The 15,447-nt window shown below is 45.2% G+C and overlaps 1 protein-coding gene across 1 annotated transcript; it reads left to right on the top strand.

Moving 5' to 3' along the window:
* The first annotated feature begins 118 nt into the window (after positions 1 to 118).
* Positions 119 to 15,430, top strand: TMEM43 (transmembrane protein 43). The gene is made up of 12 exons (XM_081902996.1): positions 119 to 270; positions 2,873 to 3,022; positions 4,348 to 4,482; positions 5,687 to 5,781; positions 7,468 to 7,517; positions 8,356 to 8,425; positions 8,791 to 8,861; positions 9,094 to 9,215; positions 9,808 to 9,882; positions 10,004 to 10,105; positions 12,393 to 12,510; positions 13,796 to 15,430. Exons 1-12 carry the CDS (start codon positions 259 to 261, stop codon positions 13,996 to 13,998), a joined length of 1,203 nt encoding a protein of 400 aa, XP_081759122.1. The 5' UTR covers positions 119 to 258; the 3' UTR covers positions 13,999 to 15,430.
* Positions 15,431 to 15,447: the final 17 nt, after the last annotated feature.

The raw sequence follows: 15,447 nt of genomic DNA on the forward strand, positions 1-15,447 counted from the left end.
TGTCCCGCCGAACAACTACATTTCCCAGCATGCTCCACGGCTGCTCTCTGCTCCCTGACATGCCCGCGAAAGCTCGTTGGAGGGAGTGCGCACGCGCAACAGCCTCGAGCGTCCTGCTCGGCAGCGGAGGGGCGGGGCAGCCCGTGGGAGTGACGGCTTAACCCCTGCCTGGGTGGGGATTCCTGAGGATTTGCATTCCGTTCTTTCCTTCCAGTGTTAAGGATCTTACGGCGGAGCTTAGAGACTCGCAAGCTCAAGATGTCTCGAAATGTAAGTGTGTGTCTCCTTTTCCTTAAAGGTGGCCCTAGGAATCATGGAATTGTTCTGTTGGAAGGGACCCCGAGGCTCCTGTAGCCCAACCTCTCTTTGCAAGGCAGGGATCTCAACTAGATCTCTACGCTCGCGGGTTTAGAGACGGGCTGAGACACACCAAAAACTTGCGGGCATCCCGGGGCTGCGATCCTACGCACTCTGGCTTGGGAGGCAGCAAGCTTCATTGAACGCAGCGAGACTTACTTCCGAGTAAATGTGCACAGAATCGGATAGCGTGAGATCAGCTGGCTTGTCAGCGCGGGAACGAACAGCTGTTCTTTTATATTTTTTTTTCCTGATGGGGAGAAGTTAAATAGATGCTGCTTGCAGGACTTAAAATGGAGAGGAACCGTTTTCTCCTCCGTGGTTTCTATTACTACTGCTACGGAAATACCGATTCCTCTGAGTCTGAGACATTAGGCGTTGTTAACCAGCATGTGCCTCAAGATGCTGTGTGACTTACTCTGCATGCTCTTTGCTGCCAACAACTAGCGCAGCTATTCCCTTGGAAAAGGGCGTCTGCTTAAGAATTGTTTCAGGGTGTTGTCACTCACCAAGTTTGAAAACGGACCTTTTTTGGGTTCCAGTGCGTACAAGTACAAACATACATCTTACCTTGGCTGCAGCACATGCTCAGATTAAAGGGGACTCGCTTCTACTTTCCACCCCACAGTAACAACGTTTTTAAGTAAATGGACAAAAGGCAAGAGAGAAGCCATGCTAAAAACATTCTATCATTTACCAGGGCAAATTTGACATGGCTTACTTCTGTTTGCATATGCCTGTGCAGTTAAAACGACACCATTGGGTTTAATGTGATTAAAGCAGGCATAGGCAAACTAGGCCCTCCAGATGTTTTGGGACTACAACTCCCATCATCCCTAGCTAACAAGGGCCAGTGGTCACTGGTCAGGGATGATGGGAATTGTAATCTCAAAACATATGGAGGGCCGAGTTTCCCTATGCCTGGATTAAAGGGCGCTAGGCTGCAGTCAACAAGTATTTAATTAAACAACAACAACCTCAACAACCACCAAGATCTCGATCAGGAATTAATCAAGGAAGACTGGCAAAATTGTTGAATTTTACTAAAAGGATACATAGCCAAGCTAGCTGCCACCCACAGATTAAACCTGTAGGCTGAACCTCATGTGAAATGCACCGTGCAGTTCTATGAATGTTTATGCAAAAGTAAGTCCCACTGTGTTCAGTGAGACTTGCTCCCAGGTAGTTGTGAATAGGTTTGCCACCTTAGTGGGGTCTCTTCTGAAAGTATTGGCTGGAGGGAACTATGCTAGCCTGGTTGCCAGAAGCACCAGATGGGGCAGCACAGTGACAAAAGGAGGAAGAGATATGTCAGTACACTTTGAGTAAGTAGGTAAGTTTCATCCCCTGGGCAAAACTATAAAGCTGAACAAATGAGCTGGTAGACGAAGGCTGCAGTCTTTTACATGCTTACTTGGGAGTTAGCCCCACTGAACACTTTTGAACTTCTTTAAAGAATTTGTGTTTTGTTTCTACCAGCTGTGCTTTGATATCAGTTCTTCAGAACCAATGATTGAGCATGGTCTTGTTTTAACTTCTGCCCTGTGGTTAAAACAAGCAGAAGTTAGCTGAGTAGCATGTGCACATACAACTTCTTTGCATGTCATCCTGGGAAGCAAGTGTGTGTCTGCTTGGCTCAGAAAGCCAGTTGCTATGGGCACCTGTAGAAAATATTTTGAGTAGACACACCCTAAAATGTGTTTCAGTGTGGGCAATTGACAATCCTTCTGTGTCTCTTCACAGTGTTATTTTTAAACTGCGTTATTTAGTCCTGTGCCCTAGCACATGTTGAGAAGTAGAGTCTGTGAATGATGTTGAATGTTTAGACTGAGCATTCCATGCTTCTTTATTCCCCCTTAACCTTTAAAAAATCCAAACCAAAGTATTTCCCCACCACCAGAACCATGAAGGGAAGGATTGCTTGAAGTGTTCCTTCATGCATACCAGCCAAAGTGTTGAATGCTACCTGCATTCAGTGGTGCTGGTTGCATATTCACTGTTGCAGAATTCTGATCCTTTTTCCAGTTGAAAAAGAGCTGAAAGTGACCACTCTGTTTATGGACTGGAATAGCACTGCAATGTCAGTAGTCTTAGAACTGCAGCCTTGGCTATTTCCTTTTCGAAATGTGCATAGGTAGTTGTAAGTGAGCATTAATAATGTATTCATTAGGGTGGGGTGGAAACTGAATTGCTGTCTTGCAAGGTAGGTTCTTAGCTTATGCTTATCACTTTTTTGCCAAATAAAAACTGGTATCTACCACCATTGCTGTAGCAGACTATTTCCCCCCCCCCCCCGGGAAAATCTCATCCTTGCTATTTTTAGTACCTATTTTCGTGGCACTAATGGACTATATGAAAATATGATCTCTATTGCTTGTAAACTGTCTGTGTAGAGAACACATTGTCAAGAGGCTGACGCCAACCTGCTGATTTCTCTTTTGGGTGTTGAGTGTGCCATGGTAGGAACTCTGCCCAGAAATAATTCCTTTTGATTTTGTTTTTTCTTTTATAACAGTTTTCTGACACCGGTAGCAAGAAAGAACATGTTAAAATTACAAGTGAGCGCAAGCCTGGATTTCTGGAGCGCCTCAGTGAAACTTCTGGAGGGATGCTCATAGGACTTGCCGCATTTGCCCTCTCTTTTTACGTTCTTTTTACCAATGAGGTAAGTCAAGGCAGGGAGGATGGAATTATTTTTTCAAGTAGCTCAGGGGTATAAAATATTAAGGCCCTTTGGGGATCCCCGGTAGGACTCAGACTGGCTGGCAATGGTTCTCTAGGGCTTCAGGCAGGAATCTCTCCCAGCCCTGCCTTGAGATGCTGAGGACTGAACCTGGGACCTTTAGGTGGAAAAACAGGTGCTGGGCCACCGAACTATGGCTCTCTTCCTGGGCTCCTTTCTAAGCCCACTTTATTGAGTGTATTCTTTCGCTCAGTAAAGTTACCTTTGGAAATAGCTGTTAAAGATCGAGCTCAAGCTTCCTCTGAAGAATTTACAGCCCTAACTTAATTATTTTGCATTTGTGAAGCTGTGATAAGTGCTAATGTATTTGCCTCCAGAACCTCACAACATAATTTTGGCATTAATTTTGCATCTCAGAAATAACGACAACAAAAATCTTTACATACCATTATCTGGAATATCACCCGCAGACCTTTTCAAAATGTCTTAACTGCTTTTACTGGCAGAATTACAAGGGAGTAGGTGGTTCTGCAGGGACACAGGTGGCGCTGTGGGTTAAACCACAGAGCCTAGGACTTGCCGATCAGAAGATCGGCAGTTCGAATCCCCGCAACAAGTTGAGCTCCCGTTGTTTGGTCCCAGCTCCTGCCCACCCAGCAGTTCGAAAGCACGTCAAAGTGCAAGTAGATAAATAGATACCACTCTGGCGGGAAGGTAAACAGCGTTTCCGTGCGCTGCTCTGGTTCGCCAGAAGCGGCTTGGTCATGCTGGCCACATGACCCAGAAGCTGTACGCCGGCTCCCTCGGCCAATAAAGCAAGATGAGCGCCGCAACCCCAGAGTCGGTCACGACTGGACCTAATGGCCAGGGGTCCCTTTACCTTTACCTAGGTGGTTCTGCATTGCTCTGCAACTGTGGTACTTCCTCTGTATCTCAAGCCTGAAGTCACCCCATAATTCATCCAGATTCTCCCCAGAACACAGCTCTGACACACCTCACTGTTACCATTCAAGTGCTCTTGCTTGCCTGAAATGTGTCCTTAAACCAGAGTGCTTGCCTCAGTGGTGGGTGGAGAGATTGGGGAACACTGGGATGTGGCTTTTGCCTGGCTGTCATATAGCCCAGGGCACAAAGGTATAAGACTCACCCATTGCTCTTCCCACTGTTGGGATGCAACCCCTGGAAGCTCCCCCACCTCTGCTTGCAAGGATTTTCTATAGCTCAATTTTAGCACAACGTTCCACTGTGTTGTCGCCTCAAAGTGTGCTCTTCCCACTCCCACCCATCTCGCATTTTGTCGTCTGTAGGGGCGAGCGTTGAAGACGGCCTCCTCTTTAGAAGAAGGGCTTTCTCTGGTGGTCCCTCTCGACGACATCCATAATGTATTACAAGAGAATGACAGGAAACTCGTGCACCTGTCAGGTCCCCTTAGAACTTCAAAGGTAAGTAAAGTGGCCTTACCAGAAAAATTTGTAGATCGTCCCCCACCTCCACATTGCAGTGGTTTTTTTTTTAAAAAGTGCTGCTTCAGTTATCCCGTACATTTGCATGCCTTGCCTGAAAAAGCTTGTGCTTGTTTATTTCACCCCATTGAATGGGGGTTTTTTATGTACGCATGAGAATCTGCAACTTCAAATGTGATCAAAGATGTAAGAGTGAGCATCTGGAATGCACAATGCTGCAAAAGTTATGGCTCAAGCCACTTTATGTAGGGGGCAAAGTACAGAGGTTAATTTCTCAGTGCTATGACACACAAGTCTAGATGCCTGGAAATCTTGCCCTCTGGCTCAGAACCTTTCTTACTGGGTAACTGCCTATATAGTGAGGGAAAGCTCCTCTGATTATGTTTGAAAGCACTCCTACACTGATGTGTTTCAGGGATCAGCTACCAGCAACCTCAAAAGCGAGATCCTTTTATTAAGCCATAGTAAGAAAAGTCCTCTGCTAAGGACTTTGTAAGACCGTGCATTACAATGTAATGATGCCATAGTATCATTTAAGTAAGGCTTAAGTGTGGGCCCCTTTGGTACCCCAAACTCCGCTGTCTAATGTATGTTAAAATAAAACTCTGTGGTAGCATCATGAGTTGTGACATTTGCCAGGCAGTCAGGCCACTTAGCTAGGATTCTGCATTTCACAGGTTAGTAAATGGGCTTAGGAGTTGGCTTGCACTTGTCTAAGAACGATCAAGTTGTCCTTCAAAATCCAGGCAAAAGTTGCTTTTTTCCTGGCGTACTTCCTGTATTTCCCATGCTTGTTAGCAGTTCTTCTCTGAAAAGGCATTCACTTTATCTGACAACCCTATCTAGAACTGAGTCTGACTTGCCCTGATAGGGCTTACGTAGGACCCCTGGCCAATCAGAAAAGCCAGCTGGGGCTTGGGAATACCTGTAGCCAGCAGAAAACTTTGGGCAGAGTCATCGTTTGTCAGACCTTTTCAGCAGGCTACTAAGGAAGATTTCTGACTCTGAGGGACCTTAGCTCTAATTTGCAAACGCCCAACACCTAACAAGTTTGTAGACATGCCATTGTGCCCCAGATTTAAGTAGTACCTTTTGCTTCTCTGTCTCTTCACCCGCCCAAAGTCTTGGGAAACCTTTGTAAACTACAGATCTCCTGATTGGAACTTTGTTTTGCATTTGATAGCCTTTATATGATCCCAGCTATGGACTTTCTATCCGGGCTGTCAAGCTGAAGCGTAATGTGGAGATGTATCAATGGGTAGAATATGAAGATTCCAAGTAAGATGAACTTATTAATGTTTTCTCCGCCATGGCACATATGTGTGGGAGTGGGGCGTGTGTTTGGGCATAGGGACTTGTACTCTATAATCCAGAACACAGCTTTATGTTCACCTGTAGCTTTCCCCCATAACTTTCTATTGTAATTATTTTCTGTACTCTACCCTTGAGGTCTACAACAATTATTTGGTCAAGTCTTTTCTTTTGGAATGCAGTATATACTTTCCACCCATGGTGACTGATTATTCAAATCTATAAAGAGCAAATGAACACAGAACTATGAGTCACTTGTTTATAGCTGGCTTCTGTTGCGGAAAGTATGAGACACTTAGCTATAGGAAAAATATTACCACTGGTTCTCATGCCTCCAACCCTTCTCCCTACCTTACCTTGGCTGGGTTTTGTGCCAAAATAGACAATAGTCAGTTGGTGTGGATGCTGGCATCTTGCCTACTGCTCCAGATTCCTTTGTTACATCAAACCTGGACCCATTTTACTGAATATTCTACTCTTCCCTTCCTTGCAGTAGCCTCGCTATTGCTTCCGTGTATCTGAAGAAGTGTGCATGCACACGAAAGCTCATACCAAGAACTAAATTAGTTGGTCTTTAAGGTGCTACTGGAAGGAATTTTGTTTTGTTTTGACTATGGCAGACCAACACGGCTACCTATCTGTAACTATTGCTTCCCTCTCATTCCTGTTGCTAGCAGGGCACATCTCTGTGCCAGCTTAGCTCAGCGGTGCGCAGTTGACGGGAGTTAACATCTTGGCTACCCCTGATCTAAACAGAGCTTTCCATTATCCCACAGAAGCAGCACTGTTGGACCAAAGGTCTCTTGGACCTGATTAGTTAAAATGCTACACTGGCATTTGCTAACATTTTTTCTGTGATTCATATACAATAAAGCTGTGTCAAATATAGCAGTGTTTCCCAAACGTTTTTGGGCAACGGCACACCTGTTTACTGAAAAAAAATCTCGCGGCACACCACCATTAAAGCCCCGCCCCATGACGTCAGCGCGCAGCGTCACGCCGGGAGGGACGCACAAAAGTGAAAGTTTTTTCCCTCCCCCTTGCTGGGGAACCTCCAAGCTTTGGGGGTGGGAGGAGGCAGCAGAGCGAGGGACTGAGGGACGGCGGCAACTGAGGCGGCGGCGGCTGAGGCAGAGCTGGGAAGGGGGTTTCCAGGGGACACGGCAGCTCCTCGAAAGGCTTCTCTCAGCTGCGCTCAATCCGCCTCGGAGAGGATTTCCCCTCCGGTCCCATGCGTTCGTTTGGGGCATCGCTCCGGCTGCTCCCTCTCCCGCCGCGCAGGAGCGATGCCTCTCTCTGGCTCTCCCTCCGCGCAGGCTGAGGGAGGGAGGGAGGGGCGCGTGTGACCCGTCTCTGCTGGGAGACCAAACCCAGCGAGGCAGAGTCGCGCGGAGGCGCCCAGGCAGCGCTGCCGGCTGCGAGGAGGAGCGCCAGGCAGCAGCAGGAGGCGCGGCCTCTCCTCGCCGCCGCCGCCCCGCCTCTCGCCGCCCGACTCGCCCGCCTCCCTCCAGGCATCTCGCGGCACACGAGGCAACGTCTCACGGCACACTCGTGTGCCGCGGAACACCGGTTGGGAAACACTGAAATATAGACTTCTTGCGGACTGCACTTTGGTGTGTGCTTAACTTCTCTGTCTCCCCCCACCCCCCGTAGAGAATATGAAGAGAATGGTGAAGTGAAAAAAGAAACCAGATATTCATATAGTAAGTTGACTAGCACACAAATTTCTTCCATTAGGACTGGTAACTGTGCCTTCAGACAGCTACTTGACAGGCATACGTTCAACAGGGACAGCTCTCACCATCACTTTCCTCAGCTCTAAGGTGGGGGAAGGTGTGCTGTGTTGTTGCATAAAGTGATGGCGAGACCTGCCGCTCTTGAATTTATTTCTGCCATGCAGCAGCTGTCAAACAATGGCAGGAGAATGGCAGCAACCTTACCCTTCACTTTTGTGGCATTATTTATGTGCTGCAGCTATATTTCGTGTGTCCTTCAAGGAGCTCAGAATGGAATAATTATCCAGTTGGGTTGCCTACAAAGATGTGGCAGGCAAAAGGTGGCTGAAGCCTAATATGCCTTATTTTTGTGGGAGGGGGGAATACCTGCATGAGTGATTTGCATGTTATGCTAAGACTACCTGGGCTTCAGTGCTCAAAAATGCTATGAATGAGTCTGCTTTTCAGGAAATCTTAAAAGTTGTGGCTTGAAGATTCCCAGTAATTCCATTGCCTTCTCGAAAATGGATGAGATTTGGGCCCCCTCCTCCATATTCTTCCACATTGCATATTCTGTTGGCTTGCTTTAGCTTCTTCAGCAGACACAACCTTGTTCTGTTCAGATCCCTCACCCACCCTGTACACTTCTCAATTACGTTGTTCACTTCCTGGCTTATAGTCCAATCCCATTTGTTACGCACTTTTTTAGTATGCAAGTACCCCTTTCTGGTTGTACTCCGTATGCAAATCGAAGTTGGCAGGGGGGCATTCTAAACTAACATCTCCTTGGTGTCTTTTTCTATATACTTTCTTGTTTCCCTTTTAGATACTGAATGGAAATCGGAAGTTGTGAACAGCAGAAATTTTGATCGGGAAATTGGTCATAAAAATCCTAGGTAAGCCCCATATTTCACCATCTCAAATAACCTTGCCCATTATGAAACGGGTTGAAATGAATGATGGCTCATTCACTTACCGTGCAATCCTAACCACCTCTACTCAGAAAGAAGTCCTAATGAATTCAGTGGTGCTTCCTCCCAGGTAAATGGGGTTAAGATTGTAGCTTAAATCCTGAACTAGATACTGTTAGGTATTCTGCAATCAGAAAAGGATGGCATTGTAAATCACTTAGCAAATACATTTGAGTAGGTTTCCTGACACGGCGTGCTTGTTTTGCTATATAGAAATCTTTGCTAATCCTTTCTGTGCCATTGTGTCTATTGAGTTGGAATAAACTTTGCAATTACTTTTTTCCATGCAGTGCCATGGCTGTTGAAACTTTCACTGCAGTTGCTCCTGATGTCCAAGTGGGCAGATTCTTTCTTTCCAAAGGTAAGAACTTTTAGTTTTGGTGTAGTTAGACTATGCTTTAAGATCATTCCACATTGAGTAAATTATGGAAAAACTGATGAAAGGACATTTTGACTTTAGCAGTCTGTTTCCAGTTCCAACTGGGTTTTGTTGAACCTCTGCAGAGCGGAAATCACTCAAGAAATATCCAGAATGTCTGTTTGGGTTATTGTAGTTAAATATCACAGAACAGAGCATCTCCTCTGTTTCCTAGGCCTTGTTGAGAAGATTGATAACTTCAAACAGATGAGCTTGGCAAAACTGGAAGATCCCCACGCTGATGTGATCCGCTCAGGGGATTACTTTTTTCACAGTGAGAATCCTCGACGTCCAGAAGTAAGAAACCAATTTACAATTAACAGTTCAAAAACTGACTCAAAACTCTGTTGCCTTCCCACCACCACTAATAACTGCAGTTATATTGTATATACTGTTTGTCTTGTCATATACTCTCGTTCCTATAAGGTTACAATCCTATACAGCAGGGGTGGGGAGCCTTTTTGGCTGCATGGGCCAGATGTTTATCAGAATCTGCCTAATGGGCCAAATTTGACTGCCCACCTGTCAATCACCTGATGTCACAAATGATATCAGGAATTTAGTGCTTTGACGTTCCAAAATTGGGGCTTCAAAGCACTAGCAGGTAACTACAAACCCATTTGCAGTGAAACAGCAGCTGAAGTGAAGAGAGAACAATACTCAGATCTAGTATGATCACCCAGCCTTTACATAGGCGGAGGTAGGGATCCTGCTTAGTGCTGGGTTCAGGTACATGAGAGAGCTTCTTGCAGGGAAGTTCTGCACTATTGCAAAAGCAAGAATGTCGCTTGGGAAACTTACTTAGCATGAACTCTGTAGATTTCCAAAATCTCCACTGGGAAGCTTCTATTACCAACACCTTTACCTTGTTTGTTTCTCCCACTTTCAGGTAGGAGATCTTCGTGTTTCTTTCTTCTATGCAGGTTTGAGTGGAGACTCATCCCACCTGGGTCCAGCAGATACGGTAAGTGTTCCAGATCTCTCCTACTCCTCCCTGTGTGAGGAGATAACACGTCTGTGTAATGAAACTGTTAACATGCAAGGCTCTTTTTAAGACTCTCATTTTCAACTCTGGAATTTTTCAGGTGACAGTAATTGCTCGTCAACAAGGGGACCAGTTGGCTTCATACCGAACCAAGGCTGGGGATATCTTGCAGATCCTCTATCCCGATGAGCTCTCTGCTGAGGTAAGAGTTATAGATACAGGAGAACACGAGAAAGAATGGTCTTCTCCTTGTATGTATAAGTGAGATATGAAGCAGAATCCAATTTACTTTCTGCTTCTTTTCTCTTGGGACTTTGTGTCTTTGAGGAAGGGCTGTAGCTCAGTGATAGAGTATGTGATTTGCATGTGAAGGGTCCATAGTCCAATCCTTACCAATACAGTGGTGCCTCGCAAGACGAAATTAATCCGTTCCGCGATTCTCTTCGTCTAGCGGTTTTTTCATCTTGCGAAGCAAGCCCATTGACAGCTTAGCGGATTAGTGCTAGAGCTGTCAAGCGGCTTCCAGCGATCAGCTGTTAAGCGGCTTATCAGTGGAACAGCTGATAAGCGGCTTAGCGGCTTAGGAAAAGGGCGAAAAAAGCAAAAAAAACCCGCCGGGGGACGCAAGATTTTTTCATCTTGTGAAGCAACCCCATAGGGAAATTCGTTTTGCGAAGCGCCTCCAAAACGGAATACCCTTTCGTCTAGCAGGTTTTTCGTCTTGCGAGGCGTTCGTCTTGCGGGGCACCACTGTATCACGTAGGGATGAGAAAGACCACCGGTAGGCAAACTAAGGCCCAGGGGCTGGGTGCAGCCTTCTCAATCCGGCCCATGGACGGTCAAGGAATCAGCGTGTTTTTACATGAGTAGAATGTGTCCTTTTATTTAAAATGCATCTCTGGATTATTTGTGGGGTATAGGAATTCGTTCATTTCCCCCCCAAAATATAGTTTGACTCCCCACAAGGTCTGCTGAACCCTGCTGAAAAAGTTTGCTGAGCCCTGAGAAAGACTTGTCTAAAACCCTGAAGAGCCACTACCAGGCAGACAAATGCTGAGCTACATCTGCTGCAGAGAACTGGGGGTCAGCCAGATCCTGACCTCCCACAACCACTGCGGTTCATTTGCACCCCGCCCACCTGCCAATAAGCTGACATCATGATGACTTCAGCTGTGTGTGCTTTCCTTTGCCTTTTTGTTTGATTTCAAACTATGCAGGCAAAGGCACGGGCTGGGAGCGGCATCTGTACTTGCCCCACTTAAATGTCAAGCAAAGGGAACCATTGGAGCAGCAGGACAGAAGGGCCAGTGACTGTGTCCTCACTCGCAGTTTTGGACCCGTTCAAGGTCTAGGCATTGTTTCCAGGTGAAGATGAGTCAATCTTTGTAGTAGATGGAGTAAGAAATCAGAGAAATTTGGTTGGCAGGGAGGGTAGGGTGTCATAGGAGTAGTTATGTAGCAGGAGCGTTTCTGCATATCATTGGTCTATGGCTGCTCCTTGGTCTCTTGGCCAGCCAGGAATTCTTTCTATCATAGGGAGGATATATGGGAGGAACATTGCATTTCAGTAAATGAAATCATTGGAGGTGTTGGAAGACCAGTAGAATAGTTGATTCAAATGCAGGGAAAATTTTCCAGACTTGTTAAATTTGCAGAGTTTTATCTCAGAAAGAGAAGTTGTTTACAATGATGAGGTGGTACACTATCCAGAAAGGATTAAAAAAAAATGCATACAGCATTAAAAAAGTCTAGGTTTTTTGTACTAAATGGTGCTACATGGTGTTGTATCTTTATTTTCTGTTCCAGCAATATGTTTTAGCTTCCTCACTCCACTCCTCTTTCCCACACCCCCAGGTTGTTTCACACATTTTCCTCCAATCACAGCCCACCCCCATCTGTTAAAAACACAGAAGGTGTGTGTGTGTGTGTGTGTGTGTGTGTGTCTGGCTGGATCTGCCTTCCACAGTGTGCCAACCTTCCAGATGTTTGGGACTTTGATCTCTTTCAGCTGGACTGGTGGTATTTGAAGTCCAAAACATCTGGAGGGCACTGCGGTGGGGAAGGCCAGGCTAGATGGAGCTGGGTGGGTGTGTCCGCTACATACTTGATCAGCATGATTCCAATCAAGGATTATCTCACACTCTGACCCAAAAGAGTAATGATATAATCTAGCAATGTAGATCAACTTAACGGAATGTTATTTCATTATGTGTTACAAAGGGCAGGAAGGTCAGTATTGCTGCTACTGCTTCTTTTTTAAGGAAAAAAAGTCAGCTGTTTGCTTCCATCTTTGTTGAATATTGTAAATAGTGCGTGTATAGATTTATATCGGCTGCATTTGGACATCATGTTCATGCATGGTTTCGTGTTGCATCCAAACATAGCCATTGTCTTACGCATAAAAATTTCAGAACGGTGATGTGTAGAAGTAGCAGGTTGGGTCTTATAGGAAAGCTTGGTGTACTCACTGAACACTGAACACATTTTAGGAGGTGTTCCAGAAAGAGCATGAAAGTAACAACATGAAGACTTGGGGCCTCCGTGCAGCTGGATGGATGTCTATGTTTGTAGGCATCAGCCTCATGACCAGGATTTTTTACACCCTGGGTAAGTTTTGCTGGTAGCAACCTGACTTGATTGATAACTAAAGCATTTATCAAGTTATTATTTATTTAGCTATCAATATATTGGATCCAAGCAACTTCTGTACTAGGGAACTCTGTCATTATAATAGTGTAGCCAGTGCTATTTTTTCTAGAAAAAGAGGTGCTGGAACTCACCATGAATATCTCCCTTGTTTCTTATAATGGCAATGGCGCTCACCTGAGAGGTGCCAGAACTGAATTCTGGCGAGTTCTGGCTGGAAAAAAAGCCCTAAGTGTCATGATCCTGCTCCTGGGCTTGAACATTAACAGAAGAATTGTAACTCAGTTCTCCCCTTCCTGTGCTTTGTGTTCTCTCTCATGCTGATGATCCAGGACCCAGGATTAGGGAGGCGCTTTCACAGGACACTCTAGTTTAGAATACGGTGTGGTAAGAGGGGGAAGGAAGGTACTTTCTTGTTTTCGAGCAGAGCTACAGTAAGGGTATGAAACTCAACAGAAGTGAATGAGAACCATGTTCCACACAACAGAAAATATGTCGAGTCCTACCTCTTTTGCATAATCTCTTATGAGACTCTGGGTTCTCCAAGGCTTTGCTTTCCCCCTTTGTGAAGTGGGCGGATGACTTAGGCCGCAATCGTAACCCCACTTGCCTGGGAGTAAGACCCGTTCAATTCAACAGGGCTGACTTCTGAGTGGACAGTTAGGGATGGCAGCCTTATTATTATTTTTCTTACATTAATATCCTACCTGCCTTCCATCATGGAGCCGCTTATTTGTGGTCCCCCACCAGGGAGCTCACCAGGTCCAGACCTTTTCAGCTCTGGCAAGGAGGTGGCCTCATGTGCCTTAAGATGATACCCAGGGACTATACAGAGGATGCTACCACCTGTCAAATCAGATTTCCAAACTTACTGGAAACTATTTTGTTCATTTGTATCCCACCTCTGTTTCCTCTAAGGAGCTCAGGGTGGCATATATGGTATGCTTTGAGTTTACAAGTGACAAGCCCAAGCTTATTCCGTGGCCCAAGTGGAGACCTGAGCTTTGATCTCCCCCGTCCTTCTGCACTGTTAACTTTCTGTCCTCTGTGGCTTTTCAGTGCTCAGAGGATTAGGGCAAAGTTTGTTTTTTACTGACTTAGTGGTGGGTAATTTGGGGAGGAAGAAGATTTATGAGAATGCTGGATTAGGTTTAAAGCACGATTTAGCAGCAATATGTCATCATGCTGATCTTTCACCAGTGTGTCACTGCTTCATGTCTTGTTTACTTCTTCTTTCCCACTATAGTGGACTGGTTTCCAGTAGTCCGGGACCTGGTCAACCTTGGCCTGAAAGCATTTGCCTTTTGCTTGGCCACCTCTCTGTCCCTGCTGACCATTTCAGTGGGCTGGCTCTTCTACCGGCCTCTCTGGGCCGGACTGATTGCTCTGTTGGCGGCGGTTCCCATTGTGATTGCGAGGTCCCGGGTTCCACCCAAGAAGCAGCAGTGATGCCGTGAAGGGGCCTCAAGGTGCACACCCAAATCTCTTTGGAGACGCCCGGAACTTCTCAAGCAATTGCCACTGTGTATGTGTGGGTTTTCCAAAACGAAAACTCCTTGACTTTGCAATCCAGACAGTACGACACCAAAGAGTTCCATGATGGACCTAGATGCTGAACATGTGTACAGTTTTTATAACGTAACCAAGTGAAAAAGTGCAACTTGTCTTTTTTAAGTTGATGGAAACAAAATGGTAGAAATGGAATAGAATTTTTGTGTGCTGGATATTAAGCACGATCAAGCGAAGCTGATTTTGCAGCTTGATTAAAAAAAGTCTGGCGACCTCATAAGGAAAGGATAAGTGGTTTGTTGTATTGATGAAGACCACATCAGGTTTTTGAAACTGTGTAAATCATTGGGGGTTTTTGTGCCTTTTCCTTGCTTATCTCTGTTAAAGTTATATATGAGCTTGCATATGATGTAAGGGGTGAAATGGCCATGTTAAAGTGCTTTTGGACTGTTCTCTCCCCCCCCTCCCCGTTGCATCCCAATTTTAAGTGTGCCTAGAGCTTTATCTTGCTCCCACTCACTTTTTCTGTAGTCTGGTAGATGCTAAGTGAACTGAGTAGGGTGAGTAGGGATTGGTACCTGTGGTGATTCTCCATATAAAGAACTCGCTTTACTTGCAAAAAAGAAAAAGAAAAAGAGAGAGATTTTAATGGTTTAATTAGGAAATTATGACTTAAAACCAAAGCTGTATCAACAGCCTCAGGATACCACCTTTCTTGCATTTAAGCATAGAAATGTATTATTTTCACCGAAAGGTAGTAATCATTGCAACATAATATTTCTACATGTAAACCTCTGCAAGTAGTTAGTGTTTTGTGTCCCATACCTCTTATACTCCTGCAGCTATCCTTTGTAGTTGGAAAAAAGGGGTAAACTCCATACATTTTATCCAAAATGTCTGAAGAGTTAATCCCATTGTTGTTAGATTCCTCATAGTGACTCCTGGGGGGAGACCCACATTCTGGGGAAACAGGTGATAATTATTTTAATATTGCCTGGTCTTTTCCTGTTCTTGGAGCTTGGGTACTGCTGTGCAAGGAGTCTCTGGTCATTGCTTGAATAGGCAGATGATCTCAACCCAGTCCCGGCAAAATGGAACTGACTATATCTGCTATTTAAGAGGCTTGAGGTGGTATTGCTTAACGTGTTGTTACTATGTCAACTGTGTGCTAGATAATTGCACAGAGGAAAATATTAAGCCGGGGTTTTTTGTAAGCCAAGGAGTAAATTCCAGACAGCAACACTTGAAATGCTTGGGTGGTTATTTTTTTAAAAAAAGATTCGTGGCAATGCTGGCTTTTTATGTTTGTTTGTTTTTTAATTTGGGTGTCAGTGCCAGACTTTTATATTCCATGAATAAAAGATCAATGAGTGTTGGTGTGTGGTTTTT

This window comes from Podarcis melisellensis (assembly GCF_964234715.1).
Source record: "Podarcis melisellensis genome assembly, chromosome: 2".
Classification (NCBI taxonomy): Eukaryota; Metazoa; Chordata; class Lepidosauria; order Squamata; family Lacertidae; genus Podarcis; species Podarcis melisellensis.

Excerpts from the sequence above, each read along its gene's own strand:
- TMEM43 (XM_081902996.1), top strand. Across the intron at positions 3,023-4,347 it reads ACGTTCTTTTTACCAATGAG|GGGCGAGCGTTGAAGACGGC; the intron begins GTAAGTCAAGGC and ends TGTCGTCTGTAG. Across the intron at positions 4,483-5,686 it reads GTCCCCTTAGAACTTCAAAG|CCTTTATATGATCCCAGCTA; the intron begins GTAAGTAAAGTG and ends TGCATTTGATAG.